General features: G+C 37.9%; 1 protein-coding gene across 8 annotated transcripts in view; it reads right to left on the minus strand.

The window, feature by feature from the left end:
* Tanc2 (tetratricopeptide repeat, ankyrin repeat and coiled-coil containing 2) overlaps nt 1-26,631 on the minus strand; it is a 313,979-nt gene that overhangs the window by 90,202 nt on the left and 197,146 nt on the right. For all 8 annotated transcript variants that reach the window (XM_050120340.1, XM_050120346.1, XM_050120345.1 and 5 more), the window contains 2 exons: nt 19,235-19,360; nt 846-1,127 (listed from right to left, as the gene is read on the minus strand). In XM_050120340.1, coding sequence (XP_049976297.1) covers nt 846-1,127; nt 19,235-19,360 — 408 coding nt within the window. The remainder of the gene's footprint in view (nt 1-845; nt 1,128-19,234; nt 19,361-26,631) is intronic.

Here is a 26,631-nt window from a genome sequence, read left to right on the forward strand (position 1 = left end):
GCTGGCCTGGGTCTGAAAAAGCCTGGGTTAAAACCGGTCTCGCTGAACATAGCGGACAATGAGGACTACTGAGACCTCAAGAACAATGGCAATGGGTTTTTGATCCTACTGCACCTATTGGTTTTGTGGGAGCCTAGGCAGTTTGGATGCTCACCTTACTAGACCTGGATGGAGGTGGGTGGTCCTTGGACTTCCCACAGGGCAGGGAACCCTGATTGCTCTTTGGGCTGACGAGGGAGGGGGACTTGATTGGGGGAGGGGGAGGGAAAGGGGAGGTGGCGGTGGGGAAGAGACAGAAATCTTTAATAAAAAAAAAAAATCCCAGTGGTGATCACTAAGCTTGTGACGAAGATGGAGTCAGGCACCACGTGAGAACTTCAGCAGCCTTCCCCAAGGAAGCTGGAGAAATCCTTCAAGGACACAGTGGAACTCAAGTTCAAGCAGTGTGGCACCAACATCATTTGCAAAGAAATGAAGACCACAGACAGATTGTGTTGTCATTTAACAAGAAGTGGGCACAGATTGTAGAGCCCCTGACAATGACATTTACAAACGACTATAGGCGATTGCTGGAGTCATTAGCCAAAAGACAGACCAACAGGTGAGCATCATTCATTTAAACCACAAAAAAGTTTCCTGATACACTTTGGAGACTACTGGATATGTGGGCTAGATATACACAGATTATTATGATCTTTTTCTGAATTTTGAATGAATGGTTTTCACATGGTTCAGGTTTCACAGATTAGGAATAAAAGGATATATGCTCTAATATAAAAATGTCAGAAAATACTTTAGGGATATAAAGTGGGATTTTTTTTTCTTTTTTAGGAAGGAATACGTACGTTTGGGGGAGGCGTGTGGGCTATCAGAGGCGATCTGTCGCATCCGTGTACCATGGCAGCTGAGGGCCACCAGTCTGGAGATGATGGCAGTTTTTCCGAATCCAATGTTTCCCACGATCACTACTCCTTGGTTCACGTTGGCGTTTGAACTCTGAAGCTGACCATCGATCTCATGGAATACCCAATCTCGGCCAACGAACACTGACTCTGTGGTGATGCTGGGCACTTCAAAGAGTAGGGGCTTCAGGGAGATATCTGGAGGTCTGTAAGGTGCAAAGCGAACTGGAAGGAACAAAAAGACACGGCATAACTTAGTTTAAACTGTCATCATTGAGAGAAATAGAGGTGGGGAAACAGTTTAAGATTATTAGAGTTGCAGTATGATGGTGTTAGGGCTTTTCTGGAATAACGAAACTCTGAAAGTTGGCTACACAAATAAACAATGCAGGTATGTTAGAGCTATCAAGACACTTCAGAGGGCAGATCATACACACAAAATGGTAAAACACAAATGATTCGTTCACAACATCAAGAAAATCAGGGCAGTCTTAAAAAAATTGTTAAACAATAGTAAAGTCCCCCAAACCAGGAATCAGCAGGGATGGCAAGAATAGCGAAAAGATCCTAAAGAGTGCTTCTGGACTTGGGGAGATGATCTTTTAGTGCTGGATGAGGGGAAAGACAGAGGTGGAGCTCCTCAGGAGGAACCTGGGCAACCCAATAGCTCTTTACTAACCACTAAGAATACATTTCAATATTTAGTAACCAATATGGTTGAACCAGTATGTAATTTGAAAATCATTCCTGTAGAAAAGCAATGCAAAGTAAACAGGCGTGCTTACTTCTTAAAAACAAAGAAAAAAATAAAAACTGAAAAGACAATGAGAACAGTTCCTTAGTTCATGACTTTGTTTTTAATCTAACATTTACTACATTAGTCCTCTTATACCTGCCACATTTTCTTATTACAGATGATGTATTCAGGCGAAACACTTATTCCTCTGACAGTTTAAATTGTCATTCATTTGATATACTTACTTTAGTTTACTTATATAAGGTCTGTTGCGGAGTTGCTGAGTTTGTTCTACATAGGTCAGTTTCTGTGCTCATGCTACACTCATTTAGTTATTATGTGATAATTAAGTCTACCAATTTTTATTTTTAGATTAAAAAATATCCAAAGCTATACAGAAAAACCTTGGGTCAAAAAACTAAAAGCATGGCCAGGTGGTGGTAGACTTTAATCTCAGTGCTCGGAGGCAGAGGCAGGCGAATCTCAAGTTCAAGGCTAGTCTGGACTACAGAGTGAGTTCCAGGACAGCAAGGACTACACAGAGAAACCCTGTCTCAAAAAACTAACCAAAACAACAAAACAAAACAAAACCTGAACCCCCCCAAATTAAAACCAAAATAAACAAAGAAAAAACAAACAAAAAGCTCCAAAAATAATTCTAGAACAAATGTGAAGTTTATTATATAGTTTTGTCCACTTCATTTATTCAGTTATGACTGTTACCAGAAATATTTCATTCAAACTTTTCACTAGAAGATTTAATTTTTAAGAATTAAAAATTTATGTATATATAAATGCATATAAATAAATATGTAGATAAATAAATATAAACTCATGTAGGTGTGTGTGTGCATACTTGCATGAGATTATGTACCACATGTGTAGAGGTGCCCTTAGAGGCCAGAAAGTGTTAGATTGCTGGAGCCATAGTTAAAGGCAGCTGGAGCTGTCTGATGCGAGAGCTGGTAACTGAACCTGCATTCTCTGCAAAAGCAGTAAGCACCCTTAACCGCCAAGTCTTATCTTTAGCCCCTAGAGTCTATTTTGTTATTAACATAATCATAATACACCCTCATAAAACAGAGGTAAAGAATTTGTTTTAGCAGATTATACATTATATATTTGAAAATCTTGCTTAAGTTTCAGTGTTATCTAGAAACCACAGATAAATGCTGGGAAAGTGGCTTAGTAATTAAGAGTGCTTGCTGTTCTTTCAGGGGGCTTGGGTTTAGTTCCCAGCACGTGGCAGCTCACAACTGCCTATAACTCCAGTTCCAGGAGATCTGAGTTCCTTTTCTGGCCTCCGTGAGCACCTGCATGCAAGTATTACACCCCTCCCCCACACACCTTAAAAAACACAGATAATAGCTAGGTAGAGATAGCACATGCCTTTAATCATAGCATTCGCAAGGCAGAGGCAGGCAGTTATCTGAGTTTGAGACTAGCATGGTCTACAGAGTGTCAGGACAGGCTCCAAACCCACAGAAAAACCCTGTCTCAAAAAAACCAAACCAAACCAAACTAAAACCCCCAGAAAATTCACAGAACAATGTAAAAAGCACATTTAAAATTTTTTTCTCTTTGAAGTGGGGCATGGTGGAAGGTAGCAGAGAGATCTTTGTGAGTTCAAGGCCAACGTGGTTTTACACAGTGAGTTCTAAGACAGCCAAGGCTACATAGTGAAATCTTGTCTTAAAACAAACAAATGAAAAAAAAAAACTAAAGCAAATAATACACACCATTAGAAAAAATGTGGTTTTAGAACATGACAATATTAAAAATAATTTTTTTGAAAAATTAGAGTTCTCAGATGAAGACCTAACTTTAGATCCCCAACATCTACGTAAAGTTGGCATGCTTCTATAACCTCAGAGTTGGGTTATAGAAGGCAAGTGGATCCCTGAGGCTAGCTGGTTAGCCAGTTTAGATAAACTGATAAACTCTAGATTCAGTGAGAGGCGTTGCCTAAATCAGAACAAAACAAGTGCAGAGTGCTTGAGGAAGACGTGTGGTACTGACTTCTGACTTCCACACATATGTGCACACATCTACCCCCAAACATGGACACTTTAAAAAGGCTAAAAATAAGTGGTTATTTTCCCACATTGGTAGAGGAAGAAAATATTTCATCGGAATTACTGATTTCCTTCATATGGTATGATGAAACTGAATTAAACAATCAAATAATCAGTGAGTTTAACAAGCAAGTTTATATTTTTGAGTACTTTTCTCCAGTAATCAATATATATACATATGGAAACTACATATTGATTTTACATCATTTTAGCTTTAGATTGTAAATCCCTAGTCAAAAAAAATTGAAATCTGAAAAGCCCAAAAATTTTATATGGTCCTAAGCATTTTGGATAAGGACACTCCAGCTGCATTAGGGAATGACTGAAATGAAAAGTTGGCTCTTCCTGCCAGGACGGCCTGACTGTCAGGTGAGATGATTTACACCCCCCACGGGCAGTGGCTCCCTGAAGTGGATCTAACACAAGCATAACATCGCTGAAGAAAGGTAGACATCTTCAAGACTTCTCACTGCTGCAGAAGTCCTGGGAAATGCTAAGAATGCAGGGGATATAATTGTAAAGGGAAAACAAATCTTGAGATTTTCTAGTTTCAAGTCTAAGGGCTTATGGAAGTGAGAAGAACCCAAATTTTGGTGCAAAATAAGATTTTATCACTGTGTAGAAATAGTTTTCTTACTTTAACATCCTTTCTTCTAAATGTGAATTGAAGACAAAGTCTCAACATGTAGGGAGAAAGAATTAAAATTTGAGGTGCATTGGACCATGCACAAATTTCAATTTTAACTGAAGTGAACAAAACCATCTACTGAATTAATCTGTATAGAAAAATCCTAACTGTGCCACATTCTGTAATGGGGCAGTTATGTACCTATCCTAGCACTGTACTGAGTTTGAATTCTACAGAGCATCAAAATCTAATAAATCCTACGCTTGTTTTCTTGATATTATATAGGCCACTGGGAAGAAGAATATGTATAGGATTAGGTGTGAATTTCTAAGACAGGCTGGCTGAAAATTACTACTATATTATATCAAGGACAGAGATGCTTATATGAGCTGCCCTAAGTACTTGCTCACACTGGGAAAGGCAGGAGGCTGAAAAGGAGTTCATAAGATCTGCATGAACAAAGCAGAGGTGGTAAAAGGGCACCTTTTTCACTTGGTATGTATGGCTCTGACTGAGTCTGCAATGACCAGTGCTGGCACTGGACCGGTCTGATGACAAAAGTACCACATAGTTCTTTACATAGGATCTCCAGTGGCTCTCTACACCTTTTCATGGCCTGCAAGGGTCTGGATGGCCTTCCAGTCCCCACCTGCTGTTCTGACTATGTCCGGTTCACCTAGTAAGCTTTTCATTCTTCAGGTTTCACCTTAAATGTTACCTTGTCACAGAGGCTTACTCTGATAACTTTGTAGTCTTTGTTCCTCTACCACCATCATTTTCTTTATGCAAAGGCTTGCTTTCTATCAGAGACAACAGGCTTGTTTCTATCAGTGAATTATCAAAATACCATTTTTACTTCCTCTTCTCACACGGTAATCTAATGCCACAGTTTATTTTTGTTTGCTGTTTCCTTATTTATTCTCATTTCCTTAATGACAGTATAAGCTCCGTGGAGGCAGGAGCCACCACTATTATCAACAGCAGACATAGAATCTGAGGTACCCAGGAAAGCATCAGGAAATGCTTTCTGAATGAATGAACACTGGAAAGGGGAACCACTCCAGGGAATTTTATTGAAAGATTTCACATTTCAGGAGGGGAGATCAGTATTTTGTCACTGCACTAGAGCCCACGTATGCCTCCAGAATGTAATTAAAATCAAAGTTCCTGTTATTTAAAAATCGAACTTGCCCTAACAATCTCAGCCTGTCTCAGAAGTCTTGAATATTTTCCAGTTGAAAGACTTCTTATCCCAGTCACCTCTGCTGACTTCTAAGTGTTCCCACTTCCCTCCCTCAGGTTTTCCCTGTTATCTTTAGTTTTGGATCTGGCTTCCCTAACTTCACTTACTGCCTCAGGCTTCTCAAACTGAATATTCTTTCAGACAAATTTTTATTACAATGATTACATTATTCTTTTTAATATCTCCAATGGCCCTTTTATGTTATATTAAATCTAAAAATCTTCATCAGGTTCTCATTTATGTAATATAACTCAATTCCCCTCCCCTTTTTTGAGACAGTCTCTTACTACATATACTACAATCCTCCTGGCTCAGCTGCATGTCTGGTTTATACAGTGCTGGGGATCAAACCCATGGCTTTTATGCATCTACGCAAACACTATTAACTGAGCTTCATCCCTAGCCCTCTTATTTTAGTTTAAGTCCATTGTTTCCTTTAGCTCATAGTACGTGTTTAATTCAGCTGATTTAAAGTCTTTGCCTGGCTAAGAATAATGTCTCAGATTCTTCAGAGTAAGTTTTGTCACTTTACTTTTCCTGATGAACAGAAATATTTAAAGTTTTTTTGTATGTGGTATAATCTGGAGAACTTCATTTTGAATACTATTATGTGGTATCTAGTTTTTAAATTTTAAATTCTTCCTTTTGAAGGCTTCTTGTTGTTCCTTGTTTTGATGCTATAGTCATTCTTCCATCTGTGATTTTTCCAAAGTAGCTGTTATTGAGACAAGGTCTCAACACACAGCCCAGACTGGTCTCAACCTCTGGGCCCATGCATGCTTCCTGCTTCAGTCTCCTACATAGTTGGGACTCCAAACACATCACTGTGCCTTGCTCTCTCAATCAGTTTGGCAAAGACTATTTCCTTGTTGCAAACTGGTCCCTAAATCTTTGTTCTATTATCCTGGTAGCCAACAGGTAGTCTCAGAGATTCCATCAAATGTTGAAATTCAGTATCATTTTTTACTCACCACTCTCCTGTCTAAGTTTTGCTTAAATTCTAGAGAGGTAAAAAGTTGAACAGTTAGTTTTGACAGATTACGGCTCTTTCAATGGAAGGACTTATTCATCAGTGGTTAACCACCCGGGTGGGGTTTTTTTTTTTTTTTTTGAGTACTCTTTCTAAACAATGAAGGGAGGAGGAGGGGGAAATGGGAAGGAAGAGGAAAAGAGAAAGTGTGAGCTGGCTGTCTCAGAACTCTAGGGAGGGAGGAGAAAATACAGATGTTAGTTGACGTGACCCATTGCTATATGCCTTAGGGAGGTAAGAAGGGCAACCCTTACTTAGGCCTGCCTCAGGGGTGAGCTCTTCTGATCAGAGGAAAAATCATAGACTGTCACAAAATTCTTGTAATACTTTTATAGATCTGTCTGTCTATTTAGGACTAGAGACTTAAGTCCACATGACTGATTTCAAAATTTGAATAAAAACCCAATTCTGATGGCAAGATCCAGATTTTTCTATTATATTGCATTTTTCTACAGGATGTGAGCATTACATGGGGATTAATTAGGTTTATTGCTGTTTGTTTCCTAACTTGTCTTGTACTTGTCTTTAAGAAATACGTTTGGGAGCTGGATAGATGATGGATCTGTGGGAAAAGAGCACGTGCTGCTCAAGCATGAAGACATGAATTCAGATCCTGGGTGTGGCTATGCATGCCTGTAAACCTCAGCCCTCCTGTCCTGGATAAGAAGGAGACATGTCTGGCCAGAGACTGCATTTCCAGTGAAAATAGTTACTAAGAGACTGAGTTGCTTTCTAAACAGACTTATCTCTTCAGGTCTAAGATTACTTTAGATTTGGTTTCAAAGGAGGCTTTTATGAATATGATTAATGTTAATTTACAATATGGAGTAAGTAGTAATTCAATGTAAAAGCTCCCATTTTAGAAAATAATTCTATTAACGACTTCTGGCACTGGCTATGATGGCACATGCCTATAACCTCGGCACCTGGGAGACAAAGGCAGGAAGATCACTTCAAGTTTGAGGTCAACCTAGGTTATACAGAGAGTTCCAGGTCAACATTGGATATAGAGTAAGACAAAGATAACATTCTTCTACTGACATAATGCTACATTACATCTTATCCTACTGAGAAAGCTTTGACATTTTAAAAAGTTATTTTAAAATTTTTCTAAAAATGTAATCTATTCATAAAAGTCTCAAGAGAAGAACACAGACAAAATTAGACCAGTACCATATGGTAAAACAACTGTAGGCACCAAAAACAGCCAGGAGACAGTTTCTGTGCCTCAGTACCTAGGACTTTTGTCAGACTGACATTAAAAGAAAGCCATATTTTTAATGTATCCAAACATAAATTTAGGACTGGACTGTGGGGCAGGGAAGTAAAGAATATTCATAACTGAATGTCTCTTTATTTTGGATATTAGCTAGTTTCAAAGAGCTTATCTGTGGTAGAAACCACTGAAATATTCCACTGAGAAGTCACTATTGCACTATGATGGTGCTAAGGAAGAAAGAAGACTTAGTATGTACTACTCAGTAACAGTATGTGGCTTTCCCACTGCAGGCACTGGACAGCACTCCCAGGGCAGCTAGAAGGCAGAAGACCATCTCACCTCACCCTTTAAAAAGTATTCCAGCAAACTGTATTGTCTGTAATTTACTTTGAAATGCTTGTGGAAAGTCAGGGCAAGTATGATGTGGGTAGATGAGAAGATATACGAAAAAAAGATAAAATCAAGGTGGTGGATATATAAGCTCTAATTAATGTTTTAAAATTCCTTGCATAACTGAAAAAATTTCCTAATAAAATGATAGAAAACATTTCAACAAAGCATTCAAATAAGATAAGCTTTGTAAAGAAACCTTTTTTCTTTTTTAATATTTATTTTTAATTTCATTTTACATTTCAACCAGTTTTCCTTCCCACCCCTCCTCCTGTCTCCCCCGCACAGCTCACCCCCTACCCATTCCTCCCAAAGGGTAAGGCCTTCCATGGAAAGTCAACAAAGCCTGGCAGATAAAGTTGAGGTAGGACCAATTCTCACCCACTGCATTAGGGCTGAGCATGGATCCCACCATAGGGAATGGGCTCCAAAAAGCTAGTACATGCATCAGGGATAGACCCTGGTCCCACTGCCAGGGGCTCTTCAGATAGATCAAGCTGCACAACTGTCTCCCACATGCAGAGGGCCTCATTCGATCATCGGGGCTCCACAGCTGTTGGTCTAGAGTTCCCACTAGGTCAGGCCAGCTGCCTCTGTGGGTTTCTCCATCATGATCTTGACTCCCCTTGCTCAAATAATCCCTCTTCCCTCTCTTCGACTGGATTACTGGAGCTTGGCCTGGTGCTTGTTTGTAGATCTCTGCATCTGGTTCCATCAGTTACTGGATGAAGGCTCAATTCACCAATCTGATTACCGGGGAAGGCCAGTTTGGGTACTCTCTCCACTGATCCTAGGAATCTTAGCTGGGGTCATCCTTGTGGATTCTTGGGAATTTCCCTAGCACCTGGTTTCTCTCTAAACTCAGTAATGGCTCCTTCTACCAAGATATCTCTTTTGTTGCTCTGCCACTCAGACCCTCTCCCCAAATCGACCATCCTGTTCCCTCATGTTCTCATCCCCAAGAAAAGCTAGGTAACAAGGAGAACCCTAAGGAAAACATACCTGTATCCCCCTTGGGACGGGAAATAGACAAGAGCTCTTGAGAGAATAGGGATCATGGGGCTAGGGGGAGAAGGGAGGGCGGAAGAGACGGAGGAGGGAAGAAGGGGAGGGGGAGGAGAACTTGAGGGAATGGGATGGTTGAGATGGGGGAAGGACAGAGACAGAGAGCAAGAAAAGAGGTATCTTGATTGAAGGAGCCATTATGAGGTTAGAGAGAAACCAGGTGCTAGGGAAGTTTCCAGGAATTCACAAGGATGGACCCAGTTAAGACCCTAAGCAGCAGTAGAGAGGGTGCCTGAATTGGTCTTCCCCTGTAATCAGATTGATGACTACTTTAATTGTTATCATAGAACCTTCATTCAGCAACTGATGGAACCAGATGCAAAGATCCACAGTGGAGCTGAGCTTCCAAAGTCCAGTTGAAGAGGAGGAAGAACAATAAGAGCAAAGGGATCAAGACTATGATGGGGATACCCACTGAAACAGCTTACCTGAGCTAATGGGAGCTCACTGACTCCGAAATGACAGTGCGGGAACAAGCACAGGATCAAACTAGGCTCTCTGAATGTGGGTGACAGTTGTATGGCTGGGGCAGCCTGTGCTGCCAGTGGCAGCGGGACCAGGATTTATCCCTATCGCTTGTTCTGGCGTTTGAGCCCACTCTCTTCTTTTGGAGGGATACCTTGCTCAGCTTAGATATAGGGGAGAGGGACTTGGTCCTGCCTCAAAGTGATGGTTCCCCATGGGAAGGCTTACCTTCTCTGAGGAGTGAATAGGGGCTGGGGTAAGGGGAAGTAGAGCAGGAGGATGGTATCGAGTGGGAACTAGGGTTGGTATGTAAAATGAAAAAAAGATTTTTTTTAAAAAAAAATAAATAAATTAATTAAAAAAAGGCAAGGACAGACCTAAAAAAAAAAAGGAAGAAAACCAAACACAAGATGCACTAAAGTTAACGGAAGGACCTGCTCATCCAAATGTAAATATAAACAGTACAGCAGGAGAGGAGGTAGAAGAGAACGGAGGGCTCTTGTCTAAATGGCTTTTGACTACAGCACACTTACTCATGGAAAACACCATGAGTCATTTAAAACGAAGCCTGTTACAGGACTGGCAGCAGAAAGAGCATACGCAATGGACAGGGTCTGGCACAAACAGAAGCGCAGCTGCACTAGCTAGCTTACATTCTTCTGTAATGAACACAAAGCCTGGCCCGGAAGCACCTCTGTTCCTTAGTGCAAAAGATAATCTCAGGCTCGTTCTTAGTGTTCATGCCACGCATATAATTCTTGACACAAAATAAGAGAGAAAACACATACGTGTCAAACAAAATCTGATATTACTAAGTAATACAACAAACACACACCCACACTACCTCCCACACCCTAAAAGGCTTAATTATTTAGATAAGGTTTTTCTAGGTAGCTCAGGCTGGCCTGGAACTTAGAATCCTTCTTTATCAGCCTCCTAAATACTGGGATTATCAATGTAAGTGTGCTTACACCCAGTTTTGTCCTTTTAAAAAATGTTTTTAAACTTTATTATTACCATGTGAGTTTGCATTTTGCTTGTGTGTGAGATGGTGGGTGCATGTTCAATTGCACACTGGCTCTGATTTATTTATTCTTAAGAAATATTGAGGGCTGGAGAGAGATGGCTCAGCAGGTAAAGACATTTGCCACCAAGCCTGATTATCTGAGTTTGATCTCTAGGACCCTCACGGTGGAAAGAAAATTTCTCCAGTAGGTTATCCTCTGACATTTGTATGCAAACACACATACAGAGTTGAGAGAATAAAGCTAAAAAAGACATGCAGAGGAAAATATTTAACCACATTAGGGGATCACTTGTCTCCTGAGTTTCCACAAGGACTGATTAATTGACGAGAGTCAAGCCTTGTTTGCTCTGGCTTCTCTAGAAAAAAACTAATGGAGGCAGGTATTCCGATGTCAGGAAATGAAATTTTGAAGATGTGAAACAATTAAAATCAAATCCTATAAAAATAGTGTAAAGACAATGATCTGAAAAATGTTTATGCTAGATGAATTCTGTTAAAAATAAATAGGTAAAGCAGAAACACCTTTTGGATGAGCAGGAAAATATGGCAGGTTGGGTAAAATGGTGAATTCAGGACTAAGTCTGGATTTATCTTTGTTACTTGCTATCTGTGTGACCTTGGGCTAGTCACTTACTTTAGCAATTTGTTAGCTTTCTTGTCCTCAGGTAAGGTAAACAGTACCACTGTGAAGAATGAGTGTAATTGTTTAGCACGGTGTATAACTGCTACCATTTCCCTCACCAGGAACTGAAACAGACATTTAAGTGGAATCATTTAATCATCTCTCTCTCACAGACCCTTATTTAGGAAAACAAAAAGGATACCAAAAACATACTGGCTCTTTTCAGGCCTTCTTCCCTTTGAGGTTTCTGCTTTATCTCCCTTCTTTTTTTGGCCATCCAATTTTTCCTTTTTAAATTTATTTTTTATTTTTTTGGACAGGGTTTCTCTGTGTAACAGTTCTGGCTGTCCTGGAACTCACTCTGTAAACCAGGTTGGCCTCAAACTTAGAGAGATCTGCCTGCCTCACTTCCCGAGTGCTGGAATTGAAGAAGCATGCCACCACTGCCCAGTCCCCCACCCCCCCTTTTTTTTTTTAAAGAACCACATTTCTGTGCAACATTTCCAACGATTTATGAGCCTTAATTATGTAGCTGTTCTTGGTGGTATAGGTCTATAGTTCCAGCTACTCTGGAGGCTAAGACAGGATGATTATACTGCTTCAAGGCTTTACTGGGTTAGTGAGTTTCAGGCTGGCCTGACAACTTAATGAAACCCTATCTTAAAATAAAAAGTGGTTCAGGGTTGAAGCTAGAGCTGGGGGGCTTGACTTGCACACAGGAGCTCTAGGTTCAATATCTATACTTGGGAAAAATAAGTCATCTACTTGGATATTTAACGGAGACACAAACGAGAAATTTCACCAAGATTATTTAATTTCTTTATTCTTGTTTTTCCATTTGCCTCCTTGGTTAATAAAGTATCTCCAAGTATTTTGGTCTTCTAAGTTTAAAACTTGGGACTTACCTAGGATTTCTTCTTGCTTCATCATAATAATTAATTATTATGGTCACAGTGTTACCAGTTTTCTTAGACAGAGAATTGTGTATCACTATGTAGCCAAGGATGACTCTAACCTGCTGATCCTCCTGCCTTCATTTATGTGGTACTAGGAATCACACTCAGGGCATGCTTGGTAGGCACTCTACCAATGGAGCTATATAGCCTTATATCCTGTAAGACACTGGTCTTATAGGAAAATGTTGGTTTAAAAACCAATCTGGAATCACTCTTGATTGGAATCTTCAGGAAGAGGACAAGGATCTTCAGAGAACAATAAAAGAAACAATTTATAACATTACTGTATGATCATGTCAACAGTTTGAGTTCTGTGTTACTAGAGAGCTGGCACTGAAAATGAGACACGTTTATGTTTGGATGTATCAAGACTAGTTATTCTAATTACTCAAAATTGAAAAGTAACACGTTTCTAGGTAAACTTTTATTAATGAAATGGCTATAGCCTTCCAAATGAAATTTCTAATTCTAGAATTTTATTAGTATCTTGGGAAATTATTCTATAAAAATATTTTACACATAAAACTTAAATCATCTTAATGAATTAAGAAATGCTTTGGAAAGACATTAGCCAAGTGAATTTACTGACATTATGATTTCTTCAATTGACTGGTTTATACTTTTGAAGAGAAGATAGGAATCAATATGGAGCTGATTCTTGAAGTTTAATTTGGTTGAAAACATCTCTTGTAAGATGATGTGGTGTAAACTTTTTCTCAAAGGTTATCTTTCCCCTGCAGGTCTCATAAGAAAACTTTTTAAGTATTAATTCTTATTTGTGTTTTCTAACTGTAAGATTTAGTAACTTACCAAGTAAGACTGGTTTATATAAAAACAGATTTGTGTGTATAAAGAACAACTATAGTGATTAGTTAAACCAACCAAAGAAAACCAAACAGATGATGAGGACAGCCAGATAGCTCAGCGGGTGAAGGTGCTTGCACCAAGTCTGTTGACCTGAGCTTGACCCCAGGACACAGAGCAGAGGGGAGGACCAACTCCTTCAAGTTGTCCTCTCATCTCCACACGCACACTATAGCACATGTGTATCCCTTATCCTAACAACAACAACAACAACAACAACAAAAATAAAATGCAATAAAAATTGAAAAAAATCATAGCCAGAACACTCAAATAAAGTAGAGTCTAGTTTTTATCAGATGTTCAAAGAAATTCAGTTTAAACTGTGAATTTTAAATTTTTAAGGCACTTTGCAGAAAAGCTGGCTGTGGGTAAATCTCATGTAACTAGAATATACAGTCTACTAGCTTAACAGTCATATGCAGACATTTTTGTGGATGCAAGCTTTCTCTAGCTTTTGAATCTACTTAAGAATGACATTTAATATTGCTTATAAAATTAATGAACAGTGATAAAAGCTACTGATGGAATATTCCCTTGTAAATGTGCCAGTCAGCTAGGCAATAATCAGGATAGGGTGACTAAGCAACCCCAGGGCTACATGACTCAGTGGGCTAATGCAATAGCATTCAGCTTGATGACATGCATCTTAGTCAGCTTCATAAAGAATTCATTGTTTCAGAAATGTGAGGGATTTATACATGCTGTGATGCACTGATTTTATTTAATGAAAATTAAACTTACTGCTTTGAAAGCAGATCCTCAAAGCCAACTTAACTGTTCCAGGGTCAGTTTTACAAAATTATGCCAATGAACTAGACAATCATTTGCAGACATACCCTCTATCCTAGTGTCTACCAAAGCAGCAATTAAGAGAAAGTCTGTAAATGTCTTTATGTAATGAGATTTATTAAAGGGCCCAAGGAAACCAACAAATATTGAGAAATGAAACTTTAATTAGTAACATGTAATCTCTTCAAGCAAAACAGTATGATTATAATTTAACAATAGGCAGGTTAGGGTCTTATCACTAATAATTTTCCATTAATTTACCAAAAGCAGCTATTATCTAAAGTTATTATGTTAACATTTATATTGTATATTTAACTCCCTTTTGATGTTCTATCAAACGATGTATTGTATTACTTCTATCTGAAAAATTACGTTTTTTTCCTTCCAATAGGTAGCAAACATAATTTCTCCTTTTCCCATGGCATGAAAGACTTACTTCATTAAGGTAGTCAAAAGGAGGAAGATGTTTCAGTTTATTTTTTAGCATAATCCTATATTAATACTGTTGTCCCTTTTGGAAACTACAGCTCCCAGATTCCTCCTGGATTACGGACACCTGCGCGCGGGTGCGCACAGGTGCAGGACATTTCTCCCAGATACCCTTGCGCTTCTCGTTAAAAAGCGAGCTTCCACGAGGTCTCGCTCTCTCTTGTCCCTTACCCTTGTGTGTCTTGCACACCTGTCCCTTATCGTGTCCCCCCCATTAAAGTGCACCCACGTGGGAGCTGCGTGTCTGTGTCTTCTCTTTTCGTGCGTGTCTTGTCTGTCCTGTGTTTGTCTACACACACACCGCTTTAAAAGAATAATAAATGCAATAGTGACTAAATAAAAAAATAAAACTCTTAAGTAATTATACAACCTTCAGTTAAAAAGTTTTATAAAGTTAATTCAATTTAACAATATTTTAAAGACAGGCTTTAAGCGCAGGCTAGCAGTCATGGACTCTGCACTAGAATACCACCTTTTATGACTACTTCAAAATTTGAGTTTAAACTTTTGAACAAGCGATACCTAGGAATCTGCTATCTTGCTCAAAGCGACTCTGGTCAGTGTACTTGTGTGACTTTCCTCTCTCTGCTGTTGGGCTTAGTTTCTGGAAACATCAGTTTTATAGAACAGTTGGTCAGAACAGCTGTATTAAAAAAAGAAAAGGGCTTTTCACTAATGAAGCCAATGTTAAAAATGTGACTTACTTGAAGATCCAAAAATTCTAGCTCAGATTACCCTGATAACTTTCGTGCCAGTAGTCAAAACACAACTATTATGATTAAACAATTTAGTTACTGCTAAGGTAATTTTTAAATGAACTCTTTCTATTCATAAACCATGATCATAAGCAATTTCTAACATCTGCAATCTCTCAAAACATTCCCTCTTTTGCATTTCTGTACACAGACTATAAAATTCTTGGGATATAACATTTATCTTCAATTACAATGATGTTCTCTAAGCTGTTTATTAAAGAGTCTGGGAACCCCTGGGGTTTCCAAGACATGTTTGGTGCCTTAAAATTGAAGCTATTCTCTGACATTAAGAGGTTACTTTTGGCTGGTTGGTGATGACAGCGCATGCTTTTAATCCCAGCACTGGGGAGTCAGAGGCAGGTGGATCACTGTGAGTTCGAGGCCAACCTGGTCTACAAGAGGTAGTTCCAGAACAGGCTCCAAAGCTACAGAAAAACCCTGTCTCAAAAAACCAAAAAAGAGGTTACTTTCCTTTTACCAAGTCAGTTTTTCACAACTATATGGAACTTTTTACACCTACTTGATGTTATCACGTAACAAGTCACATAATTTATAAAATTAAAAACATTTATTTAATTTATTTGATATGTATGAGGGGTGATTTTTTTTTGCTGCATGTATATATGCATACCATGTGTATGCCTAGTGCCTGCAGTGATCAAAAGAGGGTACTAGGTCCTTTGGAAGTAGAGTTATGGAAGGTTGTGAGTCATCAAGTGGGTGCTGGGAAACAAACTTGTTTTTCTGTACGAGCAATAAGTGCTATTAACTACTAAGCCACCTTTCCTGCCCTGAATATACAGATACTTTAATAATCTCTATTAAACCTACTATTACATTTAACAGCTAAAACTAGTATCTGACATATTTGTTTATAAAATGGTAAATACTACCTCAAGTCATATAAATAAAAGCTTTATGGAATTCTCCATAATCTAAGAGTATAGCCAATATAGACTATACCTACTGGACATATTTCAGGCTGGCTTTACGTTTGAAATCAGTTAGCCAATACAGTTAATTACCACTGGATACACTATAGGTGCACAGTATACATCTTTAAAGACTTAGCACTATATGACACTAGAATTGTGGTTAAAAAAAACTATTTCAGGGCTGAAGAGATGGTTCAGTGGTTAAAAATGTTTGCTGTTCTTCTAGAGGACTGGACTTCAGTTCTGAGCACCCACATCAAGCAGCTCACAATCTCCAATAACTTCAGCTGTAGGGGATCTAAAATCCTTTGCTGGCCCAAGTGGGCACCTGCATACATGTGTACATACGTCCACACTCACACATATACAAACGGAACAAAACCCTACTGTACAGGACTGAATATGCGGCTCAGTGGCCATGTGTAAAGCTCTAGGTTCAGTTTCCAGAGCAGCCAAACCAAACCAAAGCCTGATCATAAAACTTAATAATACTTGAAAATGTGTGTGTGAGTGTGAGTGCATGCATGCACACTCACACACATGTATTATAAGCTGGAAATATACTCAGTTTTTTAAATATTTAGTTATTTTTGTTAAGTATGTGCCACAATGAGTGGGGTGAAGGTCAGAGGACAGCTTGCAGGAGTCAGCTCTCTCCTTATCTGTGGGTCTCCACAATTGAACTTAGGTCATCAGGCCTGAGGATTAAGTGTTTTTATCTGCTGTGCCATCTTACTGGCCTCTAGACATACATAATACTAAAATCGTTTACAATCATTTTATTGTCTTTTTGGGGAACAAGGTAGTTTTACTTCAACTATAATCAGAAAAAGTAGATTTCAAACTGAAATCTGACTGCAATTTGTATGTTTTTAAATGAAACACAATGTAACAAGCTTTCAAAAATGATGTCAGGAAAACAATCTGGTTATGTGCCTAAAAGGAAGTGAAAAGTTTGAGATATAATAACTGTTAAGTTATAAAGCCTTGCTAAGAAGGTCTATAATCTGTCCAAGTTTGCTTTCTTTTCTCATCAATCTTTGGATGCACTTTTATTATTTGAATGTTCAGGCTGAAGCTCAATTATTTAATTAAAAAATCTTTGTTGTAATCAAGATATAATTGATATCTGCATGTAAATATCAATCTCACCAGAATTGATAAAATTTTGTATAACCAAAATCTTATTAAGTCTTTAGATACCAGAAGCATGTATGTGATATCAAATAATAGGACTCAATATTAAGGAGACCCTAAATTACCAGAGCTGAAATCTGTCATTTTTTCCTATGTAGTATACCTATGCTTAGAAAATGAGAAAATGAAATGCTGTTATTTTTCCAGTAATGAAATACAAGGTGATGTCAGTGTGGCAGATTTGCAAACGAACCTGAAGATCTAGTCAGATAAGTAGTTGTGCTCAATTTTATTTTTTTAATATTTCTGCACACTGAGGTCCTGGAACAAATAAATTTTTCTTCTAATTAAACTTGTTGAAGCTTTGGGTATAAACATTCTAAAGTAGTGCTTGACATAGTTCCATTTTCTTTCTGAAAACATTCAGTGTGTTCATGCATGTGTGAAAGTCAGAGCACAACTCAGAGAGTCAGCTCTCCTATCATGTGAGTCCCAGGAATCAATCTTAGTTTGTCAGGCTTGCTGGTAAGCACCCTTTATCTGCTGAGCCATTTTGCCTTGCTGGCCAATAATTCCGTTTTCTAGGGGGGTAATACAAAACTGAATATACCAAGCAACTAGTATATGGTAAACTACAGAAATAATAAATACTATGATAAAGATAAGGAGCCAAACTAAAATATTATTAACTATTGTTAAGGTGACTATGGTAACATATTGCAATAAAGCAATTGTAATAAATCAGCCTTTTATTTGTTTAGCCATTACTGAAAAGCTATGAAGAAAATGGTTTCCAGAATGAGCAGTCCCTGCATGAGTAAGTTCTTTCCTGTGTGAGAAATGCATGTGTCACTGAACTTTTAGGGTAGGATACAGAACAAAAGCAATAAGAAAATAAGCTAAAAAATAAAAAGAATGCTTGAGCTATAGATTGCTAGATATCTGAGGAATGTTATTTGTTAAAAGCTATCATAGAGGGTTCATTTTGAGCAAAGTGACACAGAGAGCAGAGAAGTCTCCTCAGTGATATTATTTTCATAACAAAATGAAAGAAAAGACTACATTTCTTTTATAGCATGTACACTGCCACAGAGAAGGTAAAGAAATAGGTTCCTGTAATGGTTAATCTTTATGATATCAACTTGAATGGATTTAGAATCACCATAGAAATATACCTATGAGGAGTGTCCATAAAGACATTTCCAGAAAGGCTTAACTATGGAGGGAAGACCCACCCTGAATGTGTACAGTACCATTTCATGGGCTGGGGTCCCAGACTGAATAAAGAGAGTGTGGATTTGAGCACTGTCATTCACGTTTGCTTCCTGACTACAGATGCAGTGGGATCAGTTGCCTTGTGTTCCCGCTGACACGATTTCCTTGCTATGATAAACTATATCCTCCAACTGTGAGCTACAATAAGCACTTCCATCCTGAAAATGCTGTGTATTCTGCCATAAAAATAAGAAAAGTAACTAATAGAGTGCTTAAGTGAGTGAAAGGATGTTGGTTAGACGTTGCCAGCACTATCTGAAACACCATGAAAAGGAATTATTACATGTTACTAGAAATGGTCATTAGAATAAAAATGAGAGTAATTCTATAGTAAAATACAGTTTACCTCCAATACCTCTAGGACTGAAGTTGGTCAGAGTTACTTCTGAATTCCAGGACCTTAAGGAAGGTTCTTTCCTCTACCACTACCAGCTCTTTTCATTTGGTTTCTTCCAAAATGACAACACACTTCTATGAGTACAGTCTATCTGTGGAACTATCTAGTTACATATTAAACTAATCATCTCACGTCTTAAAAGGAAGATCAAGTTTGGGGATAGGAGAATAAGGACTTTGAAAATTATCCATTTTCACTTGTTCTCAGGCACCACTCCAGCCCTCTGTATTCTGACCTCTTAGATCCTGCTGTGTACGAATTCCACCCATACTCTGTCTTGGCATTCGAAGGGAAGTTCTCAAAGGAGTATGTCTCTGCTCATCCAGGTAAGCAAGATCCTCCAAGTGGGCAGAGCTGGTAGCTAACAAGACAGAAAAAAATATAGTTATCATGCAGAAGTTTGGAAAACTTAAAAAAAAATCTAGTTGCTATCATCCATACCTTTGACTCAAAGCTTACACCAGCAAAAAAAAATAACTTTCCCCCGAACAATATATAATTTACTTATTTTATGCCTTTAAGAAACTAAGTATTAGCCAGGTGGTGGTGGCGCACGCCTTTAATCCCAGCATTTTGGAGGCAGAGGCAGGCGGATCTCTGTGAGTTTGAGGCCAGCCTGGTCTGCAGAGTGAGTTCCAGGACAGGCTCCAAAGCTACACATAGAAATACTGTCCTGAAAACCAAAACCAAAAACAAAACCAAACAAACAAAAGACCAAAAAAATAAAACAACAAAACCCCCCAAGTATTTAAAAGAAAATTGAAATTTCATTCTACCTGATTCTTTAAGATAGAACTTCACAAATCTCACTTGCCAAGAGAGGTTCTATGATATTAACAGAGAAATACATTTCATATTCAAATAGAGAACAGAAACCAACTAGAAAGGCCTAAAATTATTACTTCAGTAAGTTCTAGACAGTGGTATAAACAACTTAGCTTTTGAAAATAAGTGTTTAAAATGAAGTACTGGTTTTATTGCAAGAAAACACAGCTACCAACTTATCACTGAAGATTAGCATAAATGTGACAGAAGAGAAGAAAGCCCAAGGATTATCTCTTCATGACTGCTGGGCCTCAAATGTTTTGCCTCGATTTTCCTTTCCTTCTGGGTGAGAGATCCTATTACAGGTGAGATTTACAGAAGATGATGTGCTAGCTGTCACAAGCAAACGTTATTGGGAAGAGGAACCCCAGCTGAGAAAACACTTCCATCAGATTGCCCGTAGGCAAACCTGTAGGGCATTTTCTCAATTAATAACTGATGTGTGACATCCCAGCCCATTGTGGGTGGTGTTACCCCTGGACAGGTGGTTTTGGGGACCGGTGTATAAGAAAACAAACTGAGCAAACCAGTAGGCAGCATTCCTTCACAGCTTCTGCTTCAGTTCCTAACTTGTGTTCCTGGAATGTGACCTGAGAGCTGTAAAGATGAAATAAGCCCTCTCCTCCTCAAGCTGCTTTTGGTCGTGGTGCTTTATTATAGCAATGAAAACCAAAGTAAGACAGATGACATAGTGGTTTGCCTTGAAAGTTTTACAAGCCACTTTTACTACCAGTAACATAAATCACCTTATGTGATACTTGATTATAAATGAGTAAAAGAGGAAGCAAAAGGGGTAAAGGAAAAAGCCTGGAATTTTCTCAGCTTAAGGAAACAAGCCCATGGACAGAAAATATAGATCATCGGAAAGCTGTTTGTGGTGACTAACCTTAGGCAATAATACTTATTAATATGTTAAAAACAAAATTGACAGTAAAAATGTCAACACAGTCTTAATATTTTTGCCCTTTTTTTATGAGATAAGGTCTCAATGTAGCCTTGGGTTGCCTGGAGCTGTATGTTTATACAATCTTATATATAAAAAAACTTAAAGTAGTGTTTTGATGCATTAGTAGCAAATATTCTAAAAAAAAGAAATAAAAAATCATTCTCATTTAAAACAGACTCAAAACCAGTAAGTGAAATATCTAGGAATAAATTTTAAAATAAAGGCATAAAAAAGCTCTACAATGAGAAACTAACAATAAAAGAATCTAAAAAGGACTGCAAAATTGGAAGGACATCCTGTGCTCACACATTAGAAGAATGGATACTGTTTAAAATGTCCACACTACTAAAGTGATCTATAGATTCACTGACTCCTTATCAAAATTCTTCACAGAAAACATATTACCTGACTTCAAAACCCTATAAAGCTCTAGTAATCAACATTACATGTTTTGACATAAAAATAGACTCATAGGTCAGAGGAGCAGAATAAAGATTGAAAAAAGAATCTCTACAAGTAACTAATTTTTAGCAGAAGTGCTAAGAACATACACCGGGGAAAGGGAGTTTCTTCAGTGTGGTGCTGGGAAGTGCACAGCAGGGAGAACTCGCATTACTCACCATGTGAAAACTAGGAAATCACTCAAAAGCAAAATGGAGCAACCCTGATGGAGAAGGGTTTTTGTAGAAAACTCAAAACAGAAGTACAAGGAACCAAACGGGATTACATCAAACTCTTCTACCCTGCCACTTGAAGCATCTTCACCCCAAGTAATTTTCTGAGAAAACGTTTCGTCATATTGTGTCAATCTTACCTCCCTCCCTTTGCCAGAAGGTCCTCTGGTTATACTTCTCTGCTTCTCTGACTCATCCCCCAGTCAAATCATGAGCCCCGGTAGGCCTCATCCACTAAGCTGAGGGTGGCTTTGAACTCCCAACCTTGTTGCCTCCACTTCTCAACTGCTGGTGTTTATAGGCGTGTCTCCATACTACTTATGTACTAGATTGTTTAGAGCAAGTGGTAACATCTGATTTATTTTTGATTATCCTATTTCTTCAGACAATGGACTAAGTGTCCTCAGCATTATGCTCAGTGTTGCCCTCCTTACATTTAGTGATCTGCTGGCTCTATCCTCAACCCTATCACCTTTGTTTTAATACCGGACACCACTGAATATGCTTGGCCTGGTGATGTACAGATCTTTCCTCAGATAATGCTGATGCTTTTTTTGATAGAGTACCACTTATCATATTATGTAAATTATTTATCATGTTTATTTTTTCCAACTACAAAGTAAGCTTCATGGGGATAGGATCTTTGTTTTCCAACAGATGACAATTAAGTGCTCTGAACAGTGCTTTGAATAGTTCAAGCTCAATAAATGCCTGAGCAATGACTGAATATTATACACTTAAATCTGTATCTTTTTGTTTTGTTTTGAAGACAGGGTTTCTCTTTTGTAACAGCCCTTGCTGTCCTGGAACTTACTTTGTAGATCAGGCTGGTCTCGAACTCACAGAGACCCCATCTGCCTCTGCCTCCTGAGTGCTGGGATTAAAGGTATGCACCACCATCTCCTGGCTTAATACCTGTATCTTTATCTTGAGCTTAAGGTAATATTTAAACAATTAATTAATAAGCAAATTAACAATGTGCTTCTGGGTAACTTTGAAGATAACTATAACAATAATACCATCCTCCTCTATAAAGACTCTTGAGAGCTCTGTAAGGACAAATACATTCCCATTCATAATGTCACTCTTAGTTTGTAAGTATACTGGCAAATACTTCTGAGATAATTTTATCAGGTTAAATTAGTATTATAATGTCTAGTGAACATTTGGCAAATATAAAAAACAATTACATAAATTCAAGCAATACGAGGAAATAGAAAAAATAAATCTACAATAAAAATTTTTAAGTAAAAGAAAAACATCTAAAAGGAAGTCAATAAATCCTGTCATTTAAAAACCGTGCTTTCAGCAGAGGAAGAGGGAATAGGAAAAAGAGAGAAAACCTACTTTAAATTAGATTTTTATTAGAGTGAAATAGCTGAAGACCAATACTTGTAAAGGATTTAACAAATAAAAGCATTCTTTAAAAAGTGAATATAGTTTAGATATATTTTGGACAGAAAGAAACAAAAAACAAAAACCACCCAGCAGACAACATTTACTAAGAGCATTTCAGAAATTCGCCATACTGATTGTAGACGCCTATTTAGTTATTTCTTCTTATGTCAGTTGTCACTAATGGAAACAGACCATAGGGATACAGTTTTCACTCTTGCTGAGCTAGAACATGCATGTTGCAGGGAAACTTCTGTTTCCCATATTTGGGCAGAAGCCACTTTGCTATATTTATACAAATAAAGTCGTTATTCTGACTGCTGAAAAGCCCCTTTTGATTTTCTACAAAATCTTCATCATAGTTTTTAATTAGATTCATTTATATCCCCTTAGATTTGAAATCTGCATTTACCTGCTTAAGATCTTTTCTTAGAAAACTGTGCTGCTCCAAGTACTAACAAATGGATGGAGCGATTACATTTTAACAGTTTGTTTGTGTTTTTCCAATAGAACCCTCTTTCCCACACAAAGCACAACAACAGCTGCTGCAGACACTTCCTGCTTCCCACATGCTTCCAACTCATTGCCAATCTCATTTTCAGACACCAAAGATGACCACTGACAGCCGGTTGATAATTCCAGCCATGCAACCACAGATCCACAACAGTCACTTCCTTCCAACGCAAAGCTTAAAAACAAATATCCAAAGCAACTCAAATTAGGCATGCCACAAAACTCAGACTTTAAAATTTTCATCGCTTAGAATTTTAATTTAAAGGTATATGAAATCTAAACTTGCATTTAGAAAACTGAGCAAGTTCAGGAAAAACCCAAGCTACCGACTGTCCTAAGTCACCCTGGGTCATTTTGCCACTCGAAAGGCTAGTGCACTTCCTCTCCACTACATCCCTAGTCATCGAGATGAAAGGTCTTAAAATTCCAGTAAATAGTACTATCCTTGGATGTAGAACCTAATTTATGTTAGTCATGTTTTTAAAACTATACATCTAATCTAATCTGACCAACATATATTTCAGTTGATAAAATACAGATGATTATTTTAGGAATTTTATAATATATATTGTTATTATAATACTATATATGTTAGGAGTAAAAGTAAAAAGATTAAGAAATTAAAATTATTTACTGTTAAGAACAGTTGTATATGAGCTCACTCTACTGTCCCAGAAAAAAAAAAAAAGGTTGTAAAGCCCCAAACATAGTCTTTGTCTCATAGAATAATTTTGTTTTTATTTTATTTAAGCTTTTCTTTGATTTTTAGACAAGGTCAGTCTCAACTCACGAGGTAACTGAGGAGATGGCTTTGTTTCTTGCTTCTTGTCCCACTTTCCCCTTCCAAGTTCTGGGATTACAGATGTGTAGCATCATGGGGACTTATGCAAAAGAATGCAGTTCTCTTCCGAAAGTGGGCAGAAATATATAACATAGAAAGAATAACTTAAGAGATTACTACTGCAGGTTTTAAAAGTGGTGCAAATGGTATCTTAACTTTTTTTTTTTGTAAAGACAGTGCTTTATTAAATGTGTTCCCAGCCTGGTGCACACTGACCATTAACGGTATCAGCCTCCTAAGTGCTGAGTTTACAGGTGACCCATCACACTACACAGTCAGTGTAGCTTTTTACACCGTTATTCAACATTATTTGATCTCTTTGTATTATTCATACTAAGTTTAAAAAAGAAAGGAAGTTAAGAAGTTGTATTTGAACAAAGGATTTTATTTCTAATATTAATCCAGCCTTTACATGACTCCTGGGGGCTTCTATGTTTAAGACAATTGAATAAGCATGTGGGGAACAAGAGAAGAAGATAGGGGAGGGACAAATATTGCATGTTTTCTCTTTTATGAAGAATCTTGATTAAAAAAATATTTTCTATGAAAGCAGGAAGGAGACCATTTCTGGGGATCACAAGAAACCACTGGGAGGCAGGGATGAGGAGGTTCATGAAGAATGAGTATAGGCAAAGTACAGTGATATACAAAAATATAATGAAACCTACTTTTGTATGCAAACTGAAATTTTGATAAAACAAAGAAGAATAAATACACTTGATTTTTTCCTATTTGAAAACCTTGGTTACTTTTTTTGTTTTATGAGACAAGGTTTCTCTGTGCAACCCTTGCTGTCCTAGACTGGTACTGTATGGTTCTGAATTCAGAGATCCATCTGCCTCTGCTTCCTGAGTACTGGGATTTAAGGTGTGTGTTATTACATCCGGCTTCTCAGTTATTCTTGATCATCAAGGTTTACATTACTCATTTTGCAGAAACATTTCTATGTACACATTAAAAAGTGTATGAAAATATGTATGTATATAGACAGAGGTAAAATGTAAAGATGGGACTCTTCAAAGCTAAGAAAACTAATTTAGATATATTATTTAACTACCAGATTTCATGGTGTTACTAGATTCTTATACATTATATACTTCACAGGGTATTCCCTATGGAAGTAACTTTATTTCCTTACATTCTGGAAATATCTTAAATTTACAGTCTATCAATGTTTGAAAATGACTCATTTGGTTCACAGCTCATTTTCCTGCCTCTGTGGAAGCATTCTAAAACCATGGTTTCCAGAGTCAGAAAACAATCTAAAACAAACCATTGTCTGACTGCTGACTTGCTCTCTAAGCAACAGTAAGCCTTGTCCAGCACCACTTATAAGAATTACCTGATAAAGTGTCTTGTCATTCTCATGCACACTATTTAAACAGTGTAAGAGCCTAATTCTTCAGGGTCATCCTATCTGGCCTATAATGGTACATTCATGTTTTCCTATAATTTTATCCATTTATTTATTGAGTGAATTATATATGTCCATATGTGTCACCTTTTAACATCTGGTTTTGTCCCTTTGTGAAGAGGGTTCTATGGATCTAACTATAGGCAAAAGTAATGCCTATACCAGTTGACCCATTTTATTTGGTCTTCATTTTCCTTTAAAGTTGTCTGATCAGCCCTCCCTCAAAAGCCAAAGAGCTATGTTAGCTAGAAAGACTTAAAATGACACTGCTTTGACCTCCTGGCTAAATGATTAAGGATAATAGAACTTTGTTTTAATATGAGAAGAAGGAAAGGGAAAGGGAGAACACAAAGTATGTAGAAGAAGGAAATAATCTCCAACCTCGAATCAAAACAAACTCAAATGACAGAGAGACTAGTGTTATAATATGTAATATAAACAATACACCTGCAATGAAATGAAGAAAAGATATTACCAAACATCAATGTCTGATGGAGGTGGGTCTTGTATCTTATCTGTTGCTTTCATTGGTTAATAATAAAGAAACTGCCTTGGCCCTCATAGGACAGAAAATTAGGTAGGCGGAGTAGAGAGAAGAGAATGCTGGGAAAAAGAAGCTGAATCAAGGAGTCGCCATGATTCTCCCGCTCCAGACAGACGCAGGTTAAGATCCTTCCTGGTAAGCCAGCTCGTGGGCTACACAGAATATTAGAAATGGGTTAGAACAATATGTAAGAGCTAGCCAATAAGAGGCTACAGTAATGGGCCAGGCAGTGTTTGAAAGAATACAGTTTCCGTGTAATTATTTCTGGCATAAGCTAGCCATGCGGGCGGCCGGGTGCTGGGGACGCAGCCCTGCCACTCCTATTTCAACAGATGGTGCCCAGACGTGATGGGCTAAATCCACTTAAAAACCCGAGAAGGCTTAAAAATAAGGGAGAGAGAGTTTAACACAGATTTTTGCTGTTTGGTGGTGGTGTGCTGTAGAGAAATTTCCTGATTCAGCAACAGCAGCAGAAAAAAA

This window comes from Alexandromys fortis, unplaced genomic scaffold (genome assembly GCF_014885135.2).
Source record: "Alexandromys fortis isolate MF-2015 unplaced genomic scaffold, M_Fortis_MF-2015_v1.1 scaffold_174, whole genome shotgun sequence".
Classification (NCBI taxonomy): domain Eukaryota; kingdom Metazoa; phylum Chordata; class Mammalia; order Rodentia; family Cricetidae; genus Alexandromys; species Alexandromys fortis.